Source organism: Bolinopsis microptera, chromosome 4, assembly GCF_026151205.1.
Source record: "Bolinopsis microptera isolate Bmic1 chromosome 4, MBARI_Bmic_1.0, whole genome shotgun sequence".
NCBI classification, from domain to species: Eukaryota; Metazoa; Ctenophora; class Tentaculata; order Lobata; family Bolinopsidae; genus Bolinopsis; species Bolinopsis microptera.
Genome location: NC_087075.1, coordinates 14,941,153 through 14,968,733, shown reverse-complemented (window position 1 = coordinate 14,968,733; position 27,581 = coordinate 14,941,153). Strand labels below are relative to the sequence as shown.

The window sequence follows — 27,581 nt, the reverse complement described above, 5'->3', positions numbered from 1 at the left end:
TCGGAAATATTCTGAACAAATCCTACGATCAAGATCACGCGTACGATTGTATTTGGAGGTGCGGTATTAGCCTATGCGATTATCGTATACCAGGCAACTGTGTTATCAGTAACAATTCACGGAGAGAAAAGTATATGAACTAATATATTATAGTGCTGAAAATACATAAAAAACACATTAAACCACTTGACAGCAAATCTCGTCGCTCATTGGTCAACTATCCGGACAAATACAGCGCTCTGATTGGCTGAAAACCAGCCCACGTGACACCGCGCAGACACCCGATTGGTTGCCATGGCAGGAAGTACAGGATAATTGGTTGCAGCAGAAGGTTCAAACATAATGATAGCTCTCGGGCCGGGTATTAATTAGTCATTATCCACTGGATTGTAAGCCGCTTAATTTACCCACAGGATTAGACACGGGATGATCGGAACTGAAGGTGTAACCATGACAACTGAAGGTGTGACCTCGTTATTGTCTTATCAGTACGTGATGGTTCATTTCACACGTGGTGTTTCAGTTAACACGTGATATTGAGGCGATTTGTGACTGAGTTGAAATAGGAATGTGTTCTCATTCTGTGCGCCGACACCATGTTGGTGTAACCATGGCAACCATGGCAACATGTTGGCAACTCGTCACTTCTTTCATTCTGACGAAATTCTACCGTGCTGAATTTATTTTAACAACTTTGGAGAGGAAAGAAAAAAATGTAAAATGGGAACATTTTATTTGGGAATGACGGGATGTTTTGGCACGTGATAGTAATTAAAACCTGTCAGCTTACGAGAGAGATAAATCTCCGTTACGAGATTCGCACAAACGCAAATCCCGATAGAAAATATGCTAAAATAACGGTGCGTGGTGATAACATGAACCCATCAGTTCTTTTCGTATTTGTCTCTTTACCGACAAATGCAAGCCCGGTATTTTCTCCCTTTAACCGGGGATCCTATTGGCGACAATTTCAAAAAAGTTACTTCAAATAAATGAGAGCCAGGTAGAAAACCGTTTTGAATTCTGCGGAATGTTCGTTAAAGCGTCTGACAGATCCAAGAAACATCTCTTAATCCGACAAACGAATACGTGGTGTTTTGAATAGACAACGTGCGGCGCTTATTGCACGTGCGTCAGCGCTTATTGCACGTGTGTTAGCGCTTATTGCACGTGCGTCAGCGCTTATTGCACGTGCGTCAGCGCTTATTGCACGTGCGTCAGCGCTTATTGCACGTGCGTCAGCGCTTATTGCACGTGCGTCAGCGCTTATTGCACGTGCGTCAGCGCTTATTGCACGTGCGTCAGCGCTTATTGCACGTGCGTCAGCGCACGGTACTAAGAAAATAGTTTAGAGGTTAAAGTGAAATTATAATCGCATAATGATCTAACAATTGGTGGGTCTATGATTGAAATCTTTGTGACGTGAATGGTAACAAAGCAAGGTAGAGAGTAGTGAGCTTCAGTGGATATTCTATTGGAGAAACGCTTGAAGTTTCGTCAGAGAGGTCAATTTAGTGGGATCAAAGTATGAGTAGATATAAACACGCATGTACCGTTATCTAGTGCGGTGCCGTGCGGTGCCGTGCGATGCCGTCTTCTAGTAACTATCAAGACAAATGAAGATACAAAAAACCATGGATATATAGTTAATAAACACTAGATGTAGTTAATAAACACTAACCTTCTCTCAGAAAAGTCAGCAAACTTTTTGACCTCCTTCATGAGATAGAATTTGAATTTCATCACAGTGAAATTAAACTAAAACTTAGACTGGGATCAAGTTAAACGTAACGAGAAGAAGGAATGAGAGAAATGATTGGGTCGAGTTATTCTCAGCACCTAACTCATCACGTGTTATTCTATTAAAATTAACAGAATTACTATGGTTACGGGATGATGACATGAGATTCATAACCATGTGAATATTGTCTCATAAGACTGACTTTTGGGGTAAAATCACAAACTTGATGGTTAAATTCTGCCTTTGAGTAGGTTGTACGCAAGCCATGATCAATAATGTTTTATGATGTAGTACAAAAAGTCACGTCAACAAATGTTTGGTATCACCGACGATATGTCTCTAAGATCAGATAAAACCAACAATAGCTAGTACATATATTATAAAAACGAAAGTCATGAAAATTTATACATTTTTTTGCAAAGAACGTGAATATTTCAAAATATGTGACAAAATATCAGCTGGTTGGTATGGTGGAAATAGATTTTAAAATAAACACAAGTGTATTATATAAATTTAAAGTGTATTATATAAATAGTGACATTAATGAAATAATAACCATTAAACAGTACTCACGATCTTAGAATAGAGTTGTAGATGTAAGAGGCACTCTTCATTACCAGTGCGGTGCACCCTCTCCAAGAATCACCCAGCGCAGCCCTTAGGTGCACCCCGCCACACGTACCTTTAACACCTCTTCTTCAACCAATTTCAAAGATTTTTTCAAGAATACTCCAGAAAATATGTTATTTAAGGTGTTTGAAAACCACAATCCAAGGAGTTGATAATCCAAGTAACACCACGGTTACTATGGTAACCAAGGAGTTGATATTCCAAGGAGCGTTGATCTGGTTGACTTGTGACAGAACAGGTAGATTCAGAAGGTTTTGAGCAGGGGTAGGTTCAAATAATTCATCTCATCATGGTCTGTTGTAGCGCTTTAAATAGAGGAGTTAATAACGGGGGGAAGAACAATAAAGCTATCTACTGCGTGACAAACAACAACTTTATAAAAAGATAGATTGCGGTGAAACGAGACCTCGCAAAAAAGGGCAAATCGTCGAGTGAGTACGATAAATAGTTGTATTTTGTGAGTTGATATTTTAAAACTGCAGGGAAGCAATCAAATACCAATCTATCAACCGTACTAAAATCAAATACTGTCAGACTGAAGAGTACTATATCTTTACACTATATCTTTACACTATATCTTTACACTACATAGTGCAGTAAGTACAGGGCGTGACTAGCAATGCTACATAAATTCAACTCAATTTTCAGAACAGCTGGCGTTGGAACTGTGTGTTTAATAAGGGATCAAAGTCAGAACAAATTCAATATTATAAAGGAGTAAAGCTGAAAGCTAGCGTCTAGGCGGGATGTGTCGATAAAGTGGCTCGAAAGCGAAAGTAAAGTGGCAAATTTCTGCATAACGTAACTTGCAGGTGATGGGATTAAATTTAAAATGACTTCAACGGAGTGGTTTGCAGAGTTCTGTGATTTAAAATGTACGGAGTTGAAAGTATTACAGAAATGTTTCAAACACAGCAGGTGGCGCGGTAATTAACCAAACTGTTTCGGAGTGGTACCTAAACCGCTGGTATTACACCTCAAATGTGGTAAATTGTGTGGTAAAAAGTGGTAATCACCGACACGAGTTGCTACAAACAACCGTTGAAATCACAAGAAGACTAAGGACCGTTAACAGGTGGCATAGTGGCTGAAATATAGTTATAATTAATGTTTCTCCCGATAACCTGCGACTGAGCCCAACAGTTTACAACTACAACTCAAGACAAACTAACTCATATAACGGATCAAACTCTCATTATCTCAATCATCAGCTGTATCCCCGCCGATGACGTCCGGAACTACCCCCGGGCCGATCACGTGACAATTGTTTACAGAATCCGCCAAACAACAAGATGACTCCGAACCGAATTAAGGACAATACTAGGTGTGCTGGATTAGGTTTGGGACCGTGACGTCATCACGTATGAAACCACGTGACCACGTATGAAACCACGTGACTACGTAACAGAAACCACGTGACCGGTGACAGACTCACCTTTGAAATGATTACCGGTTACAGACACCGTCACACTAGCGCAGGAGAGAGAGAATAACTTGATAGCGTTATTGTTTCAGCCGGGCCTGTTTGGAAATCGGTGTTCCATTTCGGAGGTTGTTGAGGTGTGGGCAACATTAGTGTCACGTGCTCACAACAGTGGGGTAATTAATTACATGATTAGTGGGGAAATGGGTGAAGTAAGCAAGTTTGTCAATGACACAAGGCGTGATGATTGAAACAATATGTGTATGTGATGTGGTAACCTTTGTGATCTTCAACAGAAGAGGAGGAGTTTTGTTTTATGTGTTTTATGAATGCCGGGTAATTTGTTACATTTTAAAGTGACAGTTTTATTGTCTGTATCGGAGATTGATGGTTAAAGCACTACTGGAGAAATTAATGATCATTAAAAAATGAGAGGAATTTAAATGAATTTGCTTGAAAGCTTTGTCACAAATGCGCATTTTCATGAACAATATGACTGTTGGATAATTTCAAAAGTGGGGATTACGTTGGTGTGGTCACGTGGTACTACATAGGTCACGTGACTCTTTTGTGTGGTCACGTGACTCTTTTTTGCAGTCACATGATAAAACAAGCAGTGTCTCTCTGTTGGAGTGTTGTCAAGAAAAGGTGGGACAGTGGGACAGATGACTCAGGACTGCAAATAAAAATAAGAAAAGGACGTGTTAGTCCTAGCGATCTTAGAGATTAAATTTTAATAAAAACTCTGCATCCTTTGTAGGGTAGCACTGGTAGCAACAAAATTATTATCAGCATTATATAAGAAATAATAAGTGTACATGTCGAGTACCTGTAGGGGCCTTACTTTCTTCAACTAGCAACATTGGTAGAGGTGATAGTTGCAGTGCGATATGTAGAAGCAACAAATTGTTAATGTTGACAAAACTGATGGTGCATGGTCCTATAAAAAGCAATATGATCAATAAAAAATACAAGAAATGTTACCACAAACAGATTGGGTGTGTTCCTGCAAATAGATCAACAGAAATAGTAAACAAAGAAAAAGAAGAAGTCGAACTCAAGAGTCAAGGTCCACTGCACTATATTAGGCTTAAACAATAGGAGACTATTGACTTCTTTTTTAAATATCTCAGGAAGTGTGTCCTGGGCGACAGGAGTCAGGCTAGATGGAGCTGGAGGGGATGGAGCTGGAGGGAAGTGAGTCCCAAGGTAAAGGAGTAAGGCTAGATGGAGCTGGAGGGAAGTGAGTACCAAGGTAAAGGAGTCAGGCTGGAGGGAGCTGGATGAAAGTGAGTCCCAAGGTAAAGGAGTCAGGCTAGATGGAGCTGGAGGGAAGTGAGTCCCAAGGTAAAGGAGTTAGGCTAGATGGAGCTGGAGGGAAGTGAGTCCCAAGGTAAAGGAGTTAGGCTAGATGGAGCTGGAGGGAAGTGAGTCCCAAGGTAAAGGAGTCACGCTAGATGGAGCTGGAGGGAAGTGAGTCCCAAGGTAAAGGAGTTAGGCTAGATGGAGCTGGAGGGAAGTGAGTCCCAAGGTAAAGGAGTCAGGGTAGATGGAGCTGGAGGGAAGTGAGTCCCAAGGTAAAGGAGTCAGGCTAGATGGAGCTGGAGGGAAGTGAGTCCCAAGGTAAAGGAGTAAGGCTAGATGGAGCTGGAGGGAAGTGAGTCCCAAGGTAAAGGAGTTAGGCTAGATGGAACTGGAGGGAAGTGAGTCCCAAGGTAAAGGAGTTAGGCTAGATGGAACTGGAGGGAAGTGAGTCCCAAGGTAAAGGAGTCAGGCTCACTCAGGCTAGATGGAGCTGGAGGGAAGTGAGTCCCAAGGTAAAGGAGTCAGGCTAGATGGAGCTGGAGGGAAGTGAGTCCCAAGGTAAAGGAGTCAGGCTAGATGGAGCTGGAGGGAAGTGAGTCCCAAGGTAAAGGAGTCAGGCTGGAGGGAGCTGGAGGGAAGTGAGTCCCAAGGTAAAGGAGGAGAGGGTGGTGGGGTTGATTGGAGTAGTAAAAGGGGTGACCTGGCTAAATTAGGCCTAAACTAAACGTCATGCAGTAGGAACCGTATCAGTGGAAGAGCAAGAGGAAGATGGAACAAAAAGAAATGAAGGTGAATGTGCTAGCCCCAATAGTAGCGATTTAATCAAAGAAAAAAAGAAGCAGATAGATAGTTCAGGTGACAGTCACGTGACCCCATTCAGAACAATATATATAATAAATTAGCAACAAAGAGTGTACTGCTTCCCTAATGAATGGAAACTCAATCAACCGATGAACGAAAAGAAGTTGCTGAAGGTCGAGGTACAAGTGCAAATCAATATTAATAATAGAAAAGTGCACCATGTCCCCACTGTAACTGGCACATGAACTTCACACGAAGAAGCGGGGTGTAAAGTACTCACTATTCATTACAGGGGGTGTACTGTACAGTACTCACTATTCATTACAGGATCAGGAGCGGCAGGTGTATAATGAGGACCTCTACTCCTACCTCACACTCCCACACATATATTATATAGATTATATTACATACAGTGTACCACTCTCTCTCTCTCTCTCCAATCAGAAACTGAGGGGTAGTGAGGGAGGATGGTGGGTGGAGGTAGGATGCAGGTACGGTCCACACTTAATCTTGTCTAGATGGGTATTAAAACACACAAGCAGGTATCAAAGAAGCATAAGATATCACAATATAAACGTCTAGCCCCCCCCCCCCCTCCACACACATATAGAGTATAATATGACAATATGTACAGGGTACTCATGTGTATTACTCTCACTATGTCTCCCACACTAATGAACATTACACACCCCTTGTGTCCCGGCCCTTACCTCCTCTCTCCTGATCATGTAGGCCACACTGTGTCAATTATTGTAGGGGCCCTCTGTGAGACCAGAACAATATGTCCTATAGTTTAGTGGGGGGTTTATGATGGAGAGCTTTTCATTTTTACCGCTGAATGTCTATTATGGAAATTGGAAGGCCTGTACAATGTACACTACGAAGGTCTTGATGCTTATGTACAACCATATTATGGCCTTTTCTTGCAAGTACACAAGTACACAAGTACACAAGTACACACTTACACACGTACACACGTACACACGTACACACGTACACACGTACACACGTACTATATTACAGAGTATTACACAGGATTTACACAGGATTATAATTAAATTATAGGTCCACTATCGTGAACCGTCATAATTGTTTACAGAATTGGGTAGGTAAATAAATTATTAAAAACATTCTCAGAGTGAATATGGAGTGTGACCTCAATGTTTGTATGTGACACAGTATGTGAGTGTAGCTAGAGGATACAGGTGATGTTTGTATGTGAATTGTGACACAGTATGTGACACAGTATGTGACACAGTATGTGACACAGTATGTGACACAGTAACTAGAGGACACGTACTGCAGTTGATTGTCCTTTTAATAGCCGGTATGTGACGAATATTTGGCCACTCTTGTTTATCACAAGAAATGTTTGCCTAATGTTCTCACGTAAGCCTAACAAAGCCATATTCTTATAAAATACCTCGTAGGTGAGCATTTTTCTAGGCCTTTCTAAAAACTTGAATAAACATTCTTCTAAAAACATGGCATGAGTATAATCCTACAGAACACTCAGTTTTTCTTTTCCTGCAGATCAAGAAGGGGACATTAAGTTCTGAACTAATAAAGTGTATTTAGTATTTCATTTTTTATATTTTGTTAATTAAATCATATGCGTGTCCATAACAAAAACAATAAGCCAGAAATACCTTTCGGAATAATGATAATAATTAAGGCCCACCTAGTCCCAAAAACAGGGCCAGTCACACGAAATGTCACCTGCAATGTGAGCAAGAGGGGCCTTGTGTGAAAGCGAAACAGCAGACCCCCAAACAACATTAAATGAATTAAGTTACTAGTGAATCAAGTTGCTAGTGAATTAGTTACTAGTGAATTAGTTACTAGTGAATAAAGTTACTATGCAGTAGCGACACTATTGACTAACGACCGTCTACTTTAATTTTGTAGTTTGTAACTCGACCAGATCAAATATTGTATCCCATTATCACACACAGTGAGTAAACGTTAGTATTACCCATTGCAATTACAATTACAAACCCATTACAATTAAGTACTGACCGACGATCTTCGATCAGTACGAAAAAGTGTGAGCCGTGAGGCGTATTATATGGAGCGCAAACTGTAAAGTGTAAAAGACTACCAAGGTCAACACGAAGAAGAGCTAGGAAGGGTCAGAAACAGGAAGGGTCAGAAACAGATGAATTGCTCGCTAGATTTCATTCCAAAAGAGTTTAAAATGCGGCTAAACGCTAAATGGATCAAGTCTCAAAATACAGGCTCATTTATAACGCGCTGTTACCTTATCGGTCATGTAGTTTCATTGGGGGTGATGCAACGTCAATTAATGTCAATTAATGTCAATTAATGTCAATTAATGTCAATTAATGTCAATTAATGTCAATTAATGTCAATGTCAGTTTTGCAAAATTTTGGAATACTGACATTAATTGACACGATATTTTTCGACCAGAGATTATGTAGTTCTACCATATTTTTAGCACTTTAGAACGTTTATATCATCAATTTATTCACTACTTTCACATATGGAAATGTGAAATGTGAAAAATTCAGATCATTAAACAATAAAACTAAAATAAAACGGTTTTCCGAAATTTAATTTTCTTAAATGGGCGTGGCCATCCAAGGGCGTGGTTCTCAACATCATCAGAACTTAAAACCCACATTAAACGAAATGCCTTCATGACATTTATATTTGAATAACGAATCTTAAACAGCTAACATTACTCCTTCATGCTAAAAAAGCCGATTCTAGATATTTTACCTGTATAAGAAACCAATAAAATATGGGCGTGGCCGGTGGGGACCGAAGATGGAAGAGTTGGAAGCTAAATTTTTTTTGGTGGTCTTTGAACCTCAGGATCAACAGATAAGAACATAATCATAATTATTCAAGGACATTTTGTTTTTTTTTGAACCGGTCTAACTTACATAGACGTGAATATCTATCGAATAATGATAATCTCAAATTTCAAGACAAATTAATGTCAATTAATGTCAATTAATGTCAATTAATGTCAATTAATGTCAATTAATGTCAATGTCAGTTTGGGGTTTTTATGGAATACTGACATTAATTGACGTTGCATCACCCCCGTTTCATTGTAGCTGTTATTATATTGCTGCCACAGCGTCAGAATTGCGTCAATACTACACACCCTGCACTGGACTAGATGCTGCATGAACAACAAAAAGCGACGTGGGTTATGTAGGTGAACTGGTGCAGTGGACGTCCGATTATAATGAGCTATCATAGAGTGCTTATCTTAAAGTTAAATGTTTTTACAGGCTCTAATGAGTAGTTTTACGAAGATTTCAAGCCTTACGTTGTGTGTATCCCTTCACTTCGTGTCCAAAAGCATTATATAATGAGAGGCTTGATGTCTGAACTTTAGACTATGAAGTCTTTAATGCTGTATTAAATATGTACCTTCAACTCGATGGGTAACTTATTATGAATCTCCAGATTTGAAGTAGACACGGCTCATATATTGTTATTTAAATTAGATTTACTACTTTAACTTACCAAGAGCTAAAGGTTAAGACATAGCTACTAGACAGTAATCCCGCTACAGGACATAGGTCATATTGTTCACAACTTAATGTATAATTTATTATGTAAATATTGAACTACTTAATGTATAATTAATTACATATTTAGAACTACTTAATGTAACCTGAAGTAAGCAACTTAATGTATAATTAATAATAATATTGAACTAGACAGCACACATATTGTTATTCAAATAAGAGCAAACCGTCAGCACTGTTGGTGTCACTCCAGGAGTTTGGAGGAGATAAATGAAATTGCTCTCAATGCCGCTCAATGCATAATTTATTAATATTATTTATTTATTAATATTACTAATCTCCAGATTTGAACTAGACAGGATATATTATATTATATTGTTATTGAAACGAGTGATTATTTAACAGGGATTACAAAACTGCTGGTGCCACATGGGTTTAGTGGAGAAATTGCTCAGAGGTTCATGATCAGGTTACCAGGTTACCAGGTTACCAGGTTACCAGGTTACCAGGCTCAGAGGTTCATGGTCAAGGCTGGTTTGTTTGTTTAGCATCCTTAGGCCTGCTGCGATGAATCGAGAGTTGTATAGGGCCTAAGTTTAGAAATGACACAAGTTTTAATAAGAGATGCAAGTGTATGGTCTGGCGATGATCTGCAGTCTGCAGTAAGGACATGCCAATCTAATTCCATTAAGATTTGCAGTAAAAAAGGCCCATGTAATTCGATTCAAAATCTGTTCATAAACTGGTCCGTACGATTGCAAGGGTAAGCAATGGAAACCAAACTGCATGACCCGACAAATATAGCTGCTAACATTATCAAATTATATTTTAAATATTTAACGAAAGTTTCAATGAAAATCTAGCAAAAAATTAAAATTGTCTCATTTTGAAGAAAATCTGCGCGTCTCAGAAAGTTAATACACAGACCCAGCTTGTCTCAATAAGGGAACAAAGATGAATGAAAAAAAGGAAAACTCAAAATGGAATAAATAAAATTGCCAAATTCTGAAGCACATCCCCCTCGTCTGGTCACAACAACTTAACCAAACTCCAAACAAAGAGATTTAAACAGCATACTCGTTGAAGCTGCACGAGGTTGCCAGCTTACCAGGTTACCAGGTTACCAGGTTACTAGGTTACCAGATTACCAGGTTACTAGGCATTTCAGCATGCTCGTTGAAGCTGCACGAGGTAACCAGGTTACCAGGTTACCAGGTTACCAGATTACCAGGTTACTAGGCATGTCAACATGCTCGTTGAAGCTGAACGAGGTTACCAGGTTACCAGGTTACCAGGTTACCAGGTTACTAGGCTTGTCAGCATGCTCGTTGAAGCTGCACGAGGTTGGCAAAACAAGGAAACATAATACATTATGCTACTTGATAAGGGTAAGATAACACGAAGGAAATATTGCTTGTTTCGTGCGAGGTTTTATAGTGGACAGGGTAAAGCAAATGTCACGTCTTGCTGTATTTTCAGTGAACAGGGTAAAGCAAATGTCACGTCTCGCTGTATTTACAGTGAACAGGGCAACAAAATACATAGAATTGTTTTGGAGCATTTTTAAGATAACCACCATTTTTGAGGATCATATTATCGCTAAACTATACAGGGATACCAAATAGGAATGCATTACGGATGATGGCATTTCATCATTTTTTTACTGTTACTTGACAGGTTGAAATGAACATTGTGACAAATTAATCTTTATTCCTCGAGGTGCAGATGACAGATCTAACGGATACTTGGAAATGAAAATAACACCGAAATCATGAGCTTGACGACAAATAGGGTAGCTCAATCAAAGCACTTAAGCATCAAAATTCTAATATGAATCACGATTAACCTTGTTGCCAGGTTACCAGGTTACCAGGTTACCAGGTTACCAGGTTGTCAGGTTGTCAGGTTTCAACCTGGTAACCTGGTAACTTGGTAACCTGGTAACTTGGCCTGGTAACCTGGTAACCTGGTAACCAGGTATACTGATCAAACATTCAAACAAGCCTAGTCTGGTCTCAATGAGAAGAGGAAGATTCCAGAAGTTTAAAATGACATTAAGTTTATTAATGTGACACGGTAACAACCCGGGAGTTGACGGTGACGCACTAGATGTGTAAATATTCTTGTCACAACACCTGGTTGAGTGGTTTGCAGTCTTACAACCTGGTAACCTGGTAACCTGGCAGTCTTACAGGCTGGTAGTTGATTTAAAATGGAGGTTGGGGCCGGGGGACGTTTAACTGGCGGCAAATTACTTGAAACAAGGACCCATATTAATAATAATCAGATGTTAGATACCAAGGAGAACTAATCGTACTAGTAGTAAGCTGGGTAACTATTGGCCAACTTGGCAGCTAGCCTCCTAACAAACGTGACAGGCATTATTAGGGAATAGTAATTAATATCGATATAAGGGGTAGTAATAGGACCGTCTGGGTACGGGACGTTAAACCAAGGGACCGGGGCCGGGTTGATACGATACCTTTAATAATATGTTATCGTACCCAATATAATTACCAGTTATTATAACTTAATTAATGATTGCAGGAATATTAATATTATTGGTGATAGTGCAGTACACAGGGATTGTGACATATTAATATTTATAACATGTTAACTATTACCTGGATGCCACAGCGGCACCATGGTAATAGCGGCACCATGGTAATAGAGAATTGTTAAGTGGACCTAAGGTTACCTTATAAATTGTATATTAATCTAAGTTTAACCAGCCATCGGTATTCTAAGGAGGCCGAGGTTTAAGGATTTCTAACGATTTTGGATCAGAGAGATTAGAAGGTAAAATATTCTAGAAAGAAATAACTCCGAGAGAATTTGATAACTCCAAGGAAGAGGCTGCTCCTAGTATAATAGTGGCATGTATAGCGACCAACTACAAAAACTAAACAACTGGAAGGGATGGGCAACAAAATAATTCAAGTTTGACACTTGACAGGTTCACACGCTAGAAAATTAATAAAATGCAAGAATTTTACTATATCTAGTTCAACAGATGTTCTGCAGAATGAAATAGTGCTAATAATGAGGTCAGAACAAATTCAATATTATAAAGGAGTAAAGGAACAAATTCAATATTATATAATACGAGTAAAGGAACAAATTAAATATTATATTAAAGTCATTATTGTAACGGTATATTAGAACCAGACAGAAACGAGTAAAGGAGTAGCCCCAACATTAAAAGACCCTCGCAACTCAAATATCGGGGAACAGTTCGCTATAACTATAGATTAGGCTGCACGAGGTTGCCAGGTTACCAGGTTACCAGGTTATTGGACCTGTGTTAGGTTATTCCATAATTCTGAGGGTTTCTCATAAAAACCAGCAAGATGTTCAGTAGTTTCATAGTTATCAAAGTTGCTTAAAGTTAATTGCAGCTACTTAAAGTTACTAATCCATCGGGTAGCCCTAAATTATTAGTATTTGGAGTTGGCACTACTTCTTCGCCCGTAAACATTGTATCTGTAAGTTTTGTTTGATAAGTAGTGCTAGTCACTGCTTATCAGCCTTACTAAAGAATGTTCATAATTACTTACATGCTACGAATTTTGACTGATAAAATTTTGCCTGCCAATTTTTACGTTTGAGTTAATAAACTATGGTGATTATATATAAATGTTACTTGATAGAGTGCTTAAATCTTAAAGTTAAATGTTTTTACAGGCTCTAATGATGTAGTTTTACGAAGATTTCAAGCCTTACGTTGTGTGTTTCCCTTCGTGTCCAAAAGCACTATATTGTATCTGTAAGTAGTAGTCTATCTATAATCGGCTTATATTTTCCCAGAATATAATATATTGAACTTGTTGACTAGAATATGTTGCTATAATAACTAGAGTGTTACTGTAATAACCATAGTGTTGCTATAGTAACCATATATATTGAACTTGTTGATTAACATTCTTGCATCCCAATTAGCGTGTTCGCTTGTAAATCTGTCTGTTAGCCTTGAAAGGGCCTTGAAATATAAGCTTAATATTACTACGTTACTACATTACATTACAGCTAAATGTTTCATGTTGCTGAAGTGCTCCCACGAATGTCAGGAAGTAGTTGAAATGGTTAAAATATCGCCCTCTCCACTTCCTCCACTGTCTTCTAAAGATTATAGTCGCAGTGAACCTTGACTATGAGTAGAACCTCCATGATTGCCTTGCTAGAACTCTCATTAACCACTATTATAATTAAAGCATTCTTGGTTGTAGAAATATGGCTTGAAGATATTGGGAAATGTGTTGTAGCGGCGTGGCACTGAAGATATTGGGAGATGTGTTGTAGCGGCGCGGCACTGAAGGTATTGGGAAATGTGTTGTAGCGGCGCGGCACTGAAGATATTGGGAAATGTGTTGTAGCGGCGCGGCACTGAAGATATTGGGAAATGTGTTGAAGAGGCGTGGCACTGAAGATATTGGGAGATGTGTTGTAGCGGCGCGGCACTGAAGATATTGGGAAATGTGTTTTAGCGGCGTGGCACTGAAGATATTGGGAAATGTGTTGTAGCGGCGCGGCACTGAAGATATTGGGAAATGTGTTGTAGCGGCGCGGCACTGAAGATATTGGGAAATGTGTTGAAGAGGCGTGGCACTGAAGATATTGGGAGATGTGTTGTAGCGGCGTGGCACTGAAGATATTGGGAAATGTGTTTTAGCGGCGTGGCACTGAAGATATTGGGAAATGTGTTGTAGAGGCGTGGCACTGAAGATATTGGGAAATGTGTTTTAGCGGCGTGGCACTTAAGATATTGGGAGATGTGTTGTAGAGGCGTGGCACTGAAGATATTGGGAAATGTGTTGAAGAGGCGTGGCACTGAAGATATTGGGAGATGTGTTGTAGCGGCGTGGCACTGAAGATATTGGGAAATGTGTTTTAGCGGCGTGGCACTGAAGATATTGGGAAATGTGTTGTAGAGGCGTGGCACTGAAGATATTGGGAAATGTGTTTTAGCGGCGTGGCACTTAAGATATTGGGAGATGTGTTGTAGAGGCGTGGCACTGAAGATATTGGGAAATGTGTTGTAGCGGCGTGGTACTGAAGATATTGGGAAATGTGTTGTAGAGGCGTGGCACTGAAGATATTGGGAAATGTGTTTTAGCGGCGTGGCACTTAAGATATTGGGAAATGTGTTGAAGAGGCGTGGCACTGAAGATATTGGGAAATGTGTTTTAGCGGCGTGGCACTGAAGATATTGGGAAATGTGTTGTAGAGGCGTGGCACTGAAGATATTGGGAAATGTGTTTTAGCGGCGTGGCACTTAAGATATTGGGAGATGTGTTGTAGAGGCGTGGCACTGAAGATATTGGGAAATGTGTTGTAGCGGCGTGGTACTGAAGATATTGGGAAATGTTTTGTAGCGGCGTGGCACTGAAGATATTGGGAAATGTGTTGTAGCGGCGCGGCACTGAAGACTTCGTGCCAACAAGAACAGAGGTAAAATAACGTACCATATTTATGTGTAAATAATAATAATAACCATGATAAGATAGCTGCAATCAACATCACCGGTCATCTGATCAACATCCCAATAGCTTAACGAGCAAAACTTGTTATTGTAGCATCAAACAAGTATCTCTACTCCGCAAGCATTACGGTACGTGATTGTTACAAACTCCTCGAGTGAGACGACATTCCCCAGAGATCAATTCGGGTGATTCGGAGCATGGGTATGTGGGTTATTTCAGTGTTACTGAAGATATTTTAGGGATATTTCTATGCTTCAACTCATTCGGCCCATATTTGATCAAAGTTGAAAATGCAAGGTTCTCAATACCTGGTGAGTGCTTATTCTCATATTGAAGAGCCATTTTAGCTCTTCAATTCACCGTTGTCCGTTATTTTACTCAAAATTAAAAGTTAAACAACTTTTATATCCGGTTGACGTCATGATAATAAGTTATTATTGTATAATTATATACGTATTTTCTGAGAGTTGAGATTATTTGTCAACCACAGGTTTTTCTAGATTGAGTTTATTCAAAACAAGAAAAACAAGAAAAACGAAATAGGTATGTTATCTAAAGAACGGTCGGTTCACTTGATTAAACTAATATATGAGGAGTAGAGCAGGATAAGGAGCAGAACATCTCATTATCAGCTGATATTTCGGAAGATTATTATCGAGGACGTCATTTCCGTTGTTTACAAATTCTCATCTAATTCTAGAATACGTAACAACCATGTAACCCTTTTTTAAATTCTGTTCTATTGAATTATAATATCATATATATAATTAATATAATTATAATATCATTATTAAATAAGGTATGAGAAATGATACTTTTTTGACTATTATGATTATAATTCAAAAATTATAATTTGTAACTCTTGCAACTCTAGTGAGTAAACAGGGTTTTACAAGACTCGTGCCCAAACTTTCTAAAACTGTTTAGATTTTCTTGTAACTTGTAACTTGTATTTATCATGATTTATTAATTAAGATGTAAACCAAATTTCTCAGATAAACTCCTGTACACAAAGGTTCTAGTCCCTTAGGGAACAATATTATCTATTATAAATTATAAGGGCGTGTAGATAACTGTATAGACACTGAAACGTTTGTTGGCTAGCTGCCAGGTTAACCACTGCTCAAATAGAAACAGGAAATTCCTACAACTTATCGCAGATACTGGTTATATGATAAGGAATATTATTATATATATTGCATACTGTACTGTTCACTCTTGATATGATCACTTATTGCATACTGTACTGTTCACTCTTGATATGATCACTTATTGCATACTGTACTGTTCACTCTTGATACATCCCTTATTGCATAATGTACTGTTCACTCTTGATACATCCCTTATTGCATACTGTACTGTTCACTCTTGATACATCCCTTATTGCATACTGTACTGTTCACTCTTGATACATCCCTTATTGCATACTGTACTGTTCACTCTTGATACATCCCTTATTGCATACTGTACTGTTCACTCTTGATACATCCCTTATTGCATACTGTACTGTTCACTCTTGATACATCCCTTATTGCATACTGTACTGTACACTCTTGATACATCCCTTATTGCATACTGTACTGTTCACTCTTGATACATCCCTTATTGCATACTGTACTGTTCACTCTTGATACGATCACTTATTGCATACTGTACTGTTCACTCTTGATACATCCCTTATTGCATACTGTACTGTTCACTCTTGATACATCACTTATTGCATACTGTACTGTTCACTCTTGATATGATCACTTATTGCATACTGTACTGTTCACTCTTGATATGATCACTTATTGCATACTGTACTGTACACTCTTGATACATCCCTTATTGCATACTGTACTGTTCACTCTTGATACATCCCTTATTGCATACTGTACTGTTCACTCTTGATACATCCCTTATTGCATACTGTACTGTTCACTCTTGATACATCTCTTATTGCATACTGTACTGTTCACTCTTGATACATCCCTTATTGCATACTGTACTGTTCACTCTTGATACATCCCTTATTGCATAATGTACTGTTCACTCTTGATACATCCCTTATTGCATACTGTACTGTTCACTCTTGATACATCCCTTATTGCATACTGTACTGTTCACTCTTGATATGATCACTTATTGCATACTGTACTGTTCACTCTTGATATGATCACTTATTGCATACTGTACTGTTCACTCTTGATATGATCACTTATTGCATACTGTACTGTTCACTCTTGATATGATCACTTATTGCATACTGTACTGTTCACTCTTGATACATCCCTTATTTGCATTAGCACTTCAGTTTATGCCCACAAATATTTATCTTCAATCAGTGACTCTTATATGATGTGAGATACCAGGTAAAGTACAACAAATTCAATATATGGTTACTATAGCAACACAATGGTTACTACAGTAACACTCTTGTTATTACTACTACTTTAGCAGGTAAAGTACAACAGGGGTTATCTCTACCCAGATATTTAACATAGTGGTCTGAAGATGATAAGCTGCCGATATCCATGAATGATAAAACACTATCCGTTCCACAAGCACTAATACTAATACACTAAAGCATACACAAGCACACACAAGCAAACAGACCTAACAAATCGTGAAATGAACAAACTTCTTCCATCAGCAGCACATTACACGAAACACCACAGAATATCTGAATTATAATCTTTTATCTGCACGTCCAGAAAACCAGATAAAAGCAGAATATAAGGGGTAGATCTGGCTAACAAGGATCTCCTCCAAACCAGTCCAAACATAAACCACTATATCGCTCAATGCACGTGCGAACAATTGCACAATTTGATTGGATCTCCATCACAGCAAATGGCACTCCTGTACACAAAGGTTCTAGTGGGTCATGTTCTGTTTCATTTTGAACTGATCCGTTTCAAGGTCCTGTAATATGGGCCAGGGCTCGGTCTAGACTCTAGATCGAGCTTAGACCGTCCGTGCGTGGTGAAGAGCCACATCCTGCACGAGGTGACCCTGCTAGACCGGCATGTCATTGAAGAATCCGACTGTCTGGGTCAACTAAACACGGCGGATCTAGAGGAGCACATACCTCGAATAACAAGCCGGGTTTATGAAGACCTGCACCCGTGATTGTACCTACTGATGAGGGTATTGGATTATAGTGTCACATCCAGGTTGCAGTGGCGCCGTGCCTGGAACAATGTCTAGCCATTAGACAAAATCCCCCCTCACTTTTATGATGACACACGATAACAGCACTAGGGTTCAAGCCCCTAACTACTCAGTGGCAGCTAGCTCCCTGTATGACGGGCCCTCCCTAAAACCCCCGGGAGGGGTGGGTCCTGATAGTTGCAGCAACCCTGTTACTACCCTTTTAGTTCGTAGGAAAACCCCTTTTCAGGTTAGCACCTTCAACTGTAGGACTCTCAACCCTGTATCACGTAAACAGGAGTTAGCTCACTCAGCCTTCCTGCATCATAATGATGTTATCTCCTTGCAAGAGCATCGCCAACACCACAAAGAATCCCTAAGAATTGAAAACATCTTATCATATCAGCTCATCACTGCTTCTGCTACGAAGAATTCAGTTAATGCATCGGTTGGTGGTGTTGGGTTTCTTTTATCTCCTAGAATTCAGAAATCTCTCCTATCTGTAGAGAAAGTTAATAGCAGAATCATCTTGCTCCATGTAAACGGGAATCCTCGCCTCACAGTCCTCTCATGTTATGCTCCTACTAACTGCAGTGATATTGAAGAAAAAACTGCATTCTACAACGCTCTAACCAGGATCATCTCTAAGGTACCTCCTCACAACATGCTAGCAGTGTGCGGTGATTTCAACGCGAAGCTCAGTAATAGCTACGGTTTCACATACCATATGTCAACCAACGATAACGGTGAACGACTACTGGATCTGGTAGACCAACACCAGCTGATAGTTGCTAACCGCTGTTTCCAGAAACCGGCTAATAAAATTTGGACCTATGAAGACCCCAAAAGAGCAAAGCATCAAATTGACTTTGTACTCTGGCGGAAGAAGTGGGCAAATAGTGTGAAGAACTGTCAAGCGTACAACATCATGCAAACTGTCGGTTCAGATCACCGGATTGTAACATGTTTTGTTCAAGCCAGCTACAGAGTCAACAAAACTCCAGCACGGGACCCTCTTAGGAGCATTGACTGGACTCCACTGATCCATGATTCCAACATGAAACACCAGTATGCAGTGGAAGTGAAAAACAGGTACAGTGCACTCCTAGAGGAAGCAGAGCTCGAGTCCGACTACGACCTGCTCGTTAAAAGCGTTACAAGCACAGCACTTAAGGTGTTGCCAAAAAAGAGGAAGAGGAAACGGGAAAATCCTTACAACGATCCTAATATTGCACACCATCGCAATATCCTAAAGGATGCGTCCCTGAGTCACAGGATTTCCCCCTCTTTTTCGTCCAAGGAAAAGCTTGAAGACGCAAAGAAGCAACTGGACGAAGCCTATAATGCTGCTACTTCACAGCACATTCGACAACAGACTGACCTGCTGGAGAAAACTAACCCTGAGCACAGGCATCGCAGTTCCTGGCACATCATCAGGCAACTAACATCTTCCGACACTGTGCCATACTGCAAAGTGCCAGGAGGCACTACCGAAGAACGGCTCAACATCTGGTTCGAGCACTTCAAGTCCCTTCTAGGCACAGAACAGCCTCCGCCGGACCTCACCCTCCCCTTCTTCAACCAGCGAGTCTCTGACACCCTGCCCATCAGCTGCTCATCCTTCAGCATGTCAGAACTCGACACGGTTCTGAAGTCCGCCAAGTCCTCCAAGTCACCCGGTCTAGATAGCATCCCTCCCTCAGTCTGGAAGCTTCCCCAGCTACGTGAAAACCTCCTCGGATTCTGTAATAAAGCACTCATGGATGGTGTGATCCCCCAAGCCTGGAAAACGGCCTCTATTATTCCTATCCCCAAAAAGGGTGATCTTACTAATCCAGGAAACTACCGTGGCATTTCACTGGCACCGGTTGCAGCGAAAGTTTTTAACAAGCTCATCCTCAACCGGATCTACCCATTCATTGATCCCCTCTTGCGGCCAAACCAAAATGGTTTCCGTAGAGGAAGATCCACACTCCCACAGGTCCTTGCCCTACGTCGTATACTCGAGGAATGCAAGATCGGAAATCGTTCAGCCGCAATTGTGTTTGTCGATTTTTCGAAAGCGTTCGACAGCATTAACCGGGATGCCCTTTTCCACATCCTCTCCCTCTACGGTATCCCTACTCCACTTGTAGATGCTATCAGGCTTCTTTATGACTCATCGTTCTCTCGTGTCCAGACCATCGACGGCCTTACTGACTTTTTTAGGACACTTATTGGAGTTCTTCAAGGGGACACTCTAGCACCCTTTCTCTTCATCATCGTCCTTGACTATGTCCTCAGAAGCTGCATGGGTGACGAATTCGGTCTTACCATCGTGCCTAGGAAAAGCCGAAGAGTGCCTGCGGTCAAAATCACAGACCTTGACTTTGCTGATGATTTGGCCTTAATTTCAGACACCATAGAGCAAGTCCAACTTCTGCTGACAGACCTTGAAAATGCAGCCGCACAAGTTGGTCTTGCTATGAATGCTTCTAAGACCGAGTTCATGACCATCAATATCCCTGACACTGTCGACTTACATTCTATCTCAGGCCGCCAGATTAAACAGGTTGATGACTTTAAATACCTCGGCTCTTTCATTGCGGACAGTAGAAAGGATTTCAACACAAGGAAAGGAATGGCCTGGTCAGCCTGTATTAAACTGCAAAAAGTCTGGTCCTCTGGCATTTCCGAACAACTGAAAGTCAAGTTCTTTAGAGCCTGTGTCGAACCAGTATTGCTCTATGGATCAGAGACATGGACCATAAACAAGCAGCTTGAGAAACGCCTCAACGGATGCTACACCCGTCTTTTAATGAAGGCCAAGAACATCTCGTGGAAGAAGCATCCAACTCTCAAGCAGATCTATGGCAACCTTCCATCTATTGCCTCAGTGGTTGCGTCGAGGCGTTCCAGATTTGCTGGGCATTGCATGAGAGCTTCTGACCAAGTTATCTCCACTATCCTCCCCTGGCGACTTGCCCAATCGGGCCGTGGAAGGAGACCACTCACCTTCCTGGACGTAGTAGCTCGTGACACTGGGCTCCAGTTAGACGACCTTCGAACTGTTATGTGCGATCGAGACGTGTGGAGGCAGACAGTGAATGGGATTTCGATTGAGGATCGCCCAAAGTAAAAGTAAGTAGTCCCTTAGGGAACAATATTATCTATTGCATACTGTTCACTCTTGATACATCCCTTATTCGCATTAGCACTTCAGTTTATGCCCACAAATATTTATCTTCAATCAGTGACTCTTATATGATGTGAGATACCAGGTAAAGTACAACAAGTTCAATATATGGTTACTATAGCAACACAATGGTTACTACAGTAACACTCTTGTTATTACTACTACTTTAGCAGGTAAAGTACAACAGGGGTTATCTCTACCCAGATATTTAACATAGTGGTCTGAAGATGATAAGTTGCCGATATCCATGAATGATAAAACGCTATCCGTACCACAAGCACTTATACTAATACACTAAAGCAAACACAAGCAAACACAAGCAAACAGACCTTACAAATCGTGAAATGAAAAACTTCTTCCATCAGCAGCACATTACACGAAACACCACAGAATATCTGAATTATAATCTTTTATCTGCACGTCCAGAAAACCAGATAAAAGCAGAATATAAGGGGTAGATCTGGCTAACAAGGATCTCCTCCAAACCAGTCCAAACATAAACCACTATATCGCTCAATGCACGTGCGAACAATTGCACAATTTGATTGGATCTCCATCACAGCAAATGGCACTCCTGTACACAAAGGTTCTAGTCCCTTAGGGAACAATATTATCTATTGCATACTGTTCACTCTTGATACATCCCTTATTCGCATTAGCACTTCAGTTTATGCCCACAAATATTTATCTTCAATCAGTGACTCTCATTTGATGTGAGATACTAGGTAAAGTACTACAGTACTACTTTAGCTTTAGCAGGTAAAGTACTACTACTAGCTTTAGCAGGTAAAGTACAACAGGGGTTATCTCTACCCAGATATTTAACATAGTGGTCTGAAGATGATAAGTTGCCGATATCCATGAATGATAAAACGCTATCCGTACCACAAGCACTTATACTAATACACTAAAGCAAACACAAGCAAACACAAGCAAACAGACCTTACAAATCGTGAAATGAAAAACTTCTTCCATCAGCAGCACATTACACGAAACACCACAGAATATCTGAATTATAATCTTTTATCTGCACGTCCAGAAAACCAGATAAAAGCAGAATATAAGGGGTAGATCTGGCTAACAAGGATCTCCTCCAAACCAGTCCAAACATAAACCACTATATCGCTCAATACACGTGCGAACAATTGCACAATTTGATTGGATCTCCATCACAGCAAATGGCACGTGATGGAAATGAAGGGTCTTGATTGGATAGCTGAGGTGTGTCTGATTAATCAGCCGGACTGTAGGCAGGAGAGAGATGATAGGTCACGTGATAGGTCACGTGAGGGGATCCAGCCAATGGGTTCAGGTTGAGAGTTGCACGTGCAATGGTATAATTTACTTTATTACATGCAATATATCAAAGTACTGAAATGCAGTGCCACTATGGGGTCACACGTAATACAACTTGAAAAATAAAATGTCACAAATTACTCATTATAAAAAACAGTGATGTAAAACATTTTCACAATGCTATGAGTTTTTGTGGCGTCACCATGGTGATGATATTAATTAGAGGACCATCCCATTGCCGACCACGCGAAACAATGCGACAGATAGTGGGTATTGAAGTGCGACAATGCGACAGATAGTGGGTATTGAAGTGCGACTGATCGTTGCAATTTCTCAGAGAGCTTATAAGGAACGCTATATTTCAGCGCTGTTATTACTTATTTCCAAATAAGTGCACCCAAAGTATATATACTCTATTTTCTGCTCCAATGAAACGAGCGATGCAAGTCTCGAATAAGATCAGAGGTTCTTTCTTAGTGGAAAGCAAGTTCGTGCGTGGTGCTACACAAAGAAAGCTTCTTTAAAGTTCTTCATTTGAAAGAGTTTCATTTAAATATATCTAGCTCCACAGTTTTAAACAGAACTTAAACTCATTTTCCTAAACGAGTGACAAAAAGTCACGTGATATGTGTAGTGGATCACAAAAAGTCATTAGGCTAAACGATTATGTTCTGCTTCGGAGCGTTCCAGTTAACACTTCTTTTACATAACAACCAATTAGTGGTAAATTAGTGGTCGTCGTAATTTTTTACACCACAACATTTTTACACTTCGTAGTTTGAGAGTAGCCATTGAATTATTCTATGCCTACTCTCAAAGTCATTCAGATTGTTGTAAATAGCGACCATAATCTTGCCTGAATCTGAACGTATTTCAAAATGTCAGAAATAGCACGTGGTTAAAAACATTGAGAGTATTTCTGCGTTCCTACAGCCTCATGGAGATTGCCAGCTGAAACTAACACTGAAATTAAGAAAAGTTACATTTGCGTTTTTACACAGTATGTTCAACTTACTTCAGTCTCTCAAAACAACACTTATGAGAAGTGTATAAAAGCTTGAGCTAACTTAACAACTATACTCTATTCTTTTACACTACAATACGCACGGGGCAGTCAAACAAGCTCAAAACAAGCTCGTCAACCCACTGACTCAGAGGTAAATATAACGTGAGTTATGGTCACGTTGTGACTCTGTAGACCAGGTCACGGACATGCGGACACACGGACACGCGGACACACGGACATGCGGACGCGGACACAGAGGATCTCTGTATCACGGTTATGTGTACTAACGTGTTATTGTGTACTAACGTGTAATGTACCTGAGATACTTGGCTCCTCTTGGCGGAGAGTAGAGAAGAACAAACCAATAGAGCATGAAAACACAAGAAAGTAGAGTATACGAGAATAGGGCAGTGTGAAGGTAACCAGTATTGTAACAGTTGTTCTGACCAGTAGTGGAGACTAGGGGGGGATTAATACACCAAACAAACCTTTCTTCAGAACTCCTGATTACAGAAAGGAGAGAGGGGTAAGTAAAATTAAGGGAGGTCTCAGGGGCCTGTAACCACAACTTACAGCAGCCTAAGTGAGGGTAAAGGAGTCTAGTGGAGCGATCGGGAGCGTGAAAACAAAAGTTAATGACCAAGTCATACAAGCAAATATGGGAGGAAATAGACCAGTAAATAGACCAGGCCCCTAGTAGCAGGGGGAGACAAATCTGACAGCTACAACGAAGAAAGCAAGGGTATGCAACAAGGCTGCTCACAACAGCTAAATCACAACGACTTTAAGCGGCCAAAGTGAGACACAGAGGAGAGAAGTGAGAGAAGTGAGACCTTATTGTAGGATTTAGAGGTGGCTGCTGGCTCCCTACTTCAGGGATCTCTGGGCCCCTATTTCAGGGTATCAGGCTACATTGCCCGGTTACTATACTGCCGGCACCCGATGTTAGAGCGTCCATTTACCAGTCACGTGACATTTACCAGTCACGTGACATTTACCAGCCACGTGACATTTACCAGTCACGTGACATTTACCAGTCACGTGACATTTACCAGTCACGTGACATTTACCAGTCACGTGACATTTACCAGTCACGTGACATTTACCAGTCACGTGACATTCACCAGTCACGTGACATTTACCAGTCACGTGACATTTACCAGTCACGTGACATTCACCAGTCACGTGACATTTACCAGTCACGTGACATTTACCAGTCACGTGACATTTACCAGTCACGTGACATTTACCAGTCACGTGACATTCACCAGTCACGTGACATTTACCAGTCACGTGACATTTACCAGTCACGTGACATTCACCAGTCACGTGACATTTACCAGTCACGTGACGACGCGACAGAGACAAAGTTCTTAGAAGACAGAAGCGAAACTCGCGGTTGTGACAAAGTTATCAATTACCTGCCGTCAACCACTGACTGGTAATTGGTTCATGATCACGCACAATCGATTGAGTACGAGCTGGTAACATCAAAGGGAAGAGGTAGAGAGAGATAGGAGAAGGAGAGGGGGAGCTAATCTTGCTACCTCAACCTACATGCCTGACAAGTGACATAGTAAACAGTAGATCGGATCTGTTTCCACGACAACGATTGATTATCCCACCCTAAACTTTCAGGTGTATTATTTTCGGATCGTCGGACTCAATGAGGTTTATTTATAGGTCGATTGTCCGAGAGGCTATACATTACCACTTTGCATTATTTGATTGATTGATTGAAAGGCCACGAGGGCCACCAATAAGGGCTTTAAAACAGGTTTATTAGAATGCAATATAATGAGCTATGTGCCTCGCCGGGCTAAAGTAGTGGATGTCCTTGCTGTACGGCAAGTTAAACAAGGAACTGAAACTACTAGGTTCCGTACAGGCTCAACTCTACACCCATGTCAATATGTTCATATGCAAGCCTCTTGATTATATATAATATAACAACTAAAAGTAAAATAATCCAACTATCACCAGACACTGCAAATTTCACAATAGCATCGTCTTCAAATTATTAAGATAACCATCTAGGGGAACCAAAGTAATGTGTATAATTCATTAAAACTTGGAAACTGGTCGCACGGCCTACTTAAAGATGTAAACACGCTGTAAATACATCTCTTCCAAAGGCAAAGATGCATTCTGACAACTTTATAAAGCAATTCTAATGAAAGTGTATACATTATAATATAAGAGGAGATAAAATAGACCCAAAAGGCACGACGTAGCTTCCGAAAAACTTGTTGAGAATGATAAAAGGTCACTCCGCAAGCGTTCAGCACTAACCTCCGCAAACGTTCAGCGCTAACCAGGCATATCACAGATCACTAGCCAATTATAAAGCCTAACGAGCCTACACAGCAAGTTTAGTTACTACGAACAAACGAGTCCTTTAAAACCTAAAACAGTAGTTATCAATATCATTGCAGACATTGCAGGGATACAGAGATAACTTTATCAGAGCTATATAGGTTAGTTATTAGCTGTAAGTTATACGCTATACGATATACGCTTTACGCTATACGATATACGCTATAATACGATATACGATATACGCTATACGATATACGCTATACAGTGTACAATATACGCCCCCTTAACGAGCATACACAGATAACTTTATAGCCTAAAACCTCGCCTCAAAGGGAATGCTTACAGACAGCAAGGCTACAAATATAAAGCTTGTCTATATGATAACTAAGTTATAACGTACAAACGCTACGGAAGAAAGACACGGCATAGTAATAATGTAATATATATGTTATATAATTATATATATATGTTATATATAATTATAAGCTTCCTATCCGTTTAACGATTAAATAAAACAAAACACTGTCCATGGTTCAACGAGGCTGTACATTGTAGCACGTTAATTAATGTAATGTAAGTTAAACAAATTGATAACAATAACCTAACAAACTTGATAAAGAAAGGCGATGTTAAAGAGACAGGATGACTGCCACTACTTTGCAGTACGTGGGGACTCATTATTAGGTTTATCATTCGTCAGGTAAACAACAAAACCACACAGAAGCCGAGAAGCACTCTTAGTCTGAAGATGACTTTCAACACTGAAGTTTTTGTCATCAGTTGTGACTACATTAGTAATAAATTGATATAAAGGACTGGACTAGACTGAAGTAACAGACTACTGACTGAACTACCAGGGACTACTGACTAAACTACAGACTCCTTGACTGAACTACAGACTACTGACTGAACTACAGACTACTGACGGAAGTACAGACTACTGACTGAAGTACAGACCTTATGACTGACTACAGGACTTCTTGACTGAAGTGCAGACTACTGACTGAAGTACAGACTACTGACGAAATCTAACAGACTACTGACTGAATACAGACTACTGACTGAAGTACAGACTACTGACTGAAGTACAGAACTACTGCCTGAAGTACAGACTACTGACTGACTACAGACTACTGACTGAACTACAGACTACTGACTGAACTCAGACTACTGACTGAACTACAGACTACTGACTGCAATACATGTACTGACTAAACTACAGACTATGACTGAAGTACAGGGACTACGACTGAAACTAACAGACTACTGACTGGAAGTACAGACTACTGACTGAAGTACTGACTACTGACTGGAAGTCAGACTACTGATGAAGTTGACAGATACTGACTGAAGTACAGACTGCTGACTGAATACAGACTACTGACTGTACTACAGGACTATCTGACTGAACTACAGACTACTGACTGCAACTACAGACTATGGATGAACTACATGCTACTGACTAAACTACGGACTTACGGACTGAAGTACAGACTACTGACTGAACTACAGACTACTGATGAAGTACAAGACTATGATGTGATAAGACACTACTGACTGGAAGTACGATACTGACTGAACTACAGACTACCATGACCTGAAGTACAGGATACTGACTGAGTACAGACTACTGACTGAAGTACAGACTACTGACTGAAGGGACAGCCTATGACTGAACTACAGACTACTGACTAAACTACAGACTACTGACTGATACTACAGACTACTGACTGCACTACGACTAACTGCTGAAGTACAGA

General features: G+C 40.3%; 1 protein-coding gene across 2 annotated transcripts in view; it reads right to left on the bottom strand.

Moving 5' to 3' along the window:
• Positions 1 to 27,581, bottom strand: part of LOC134814240 (uncharacterized) — a 324,724-nt gene that overhangs the window by 30,606 nt on the left and 266,537 nt on the right. The window contains exon 1 of one of the 2 annotated variants that reach the window (XM_063822318.1): positions 2,315 to 2,678. The exons of the other annotated variant lie outside the window; for it this stretch is intronic. Within the exon in view, the coding sequence (XP_063678388.1) occupies positions 2,315 to 2,355 (41 nt within the window). The 5' untranslated portion in view covers positions 2,356 to 2,678. Of the gene's footprint in view, positions 1 to 2,314; positions 2,679 to 27,581 lie in introns of those variants that run through there. 2 annotated transcript variants of the gene reach the window in all.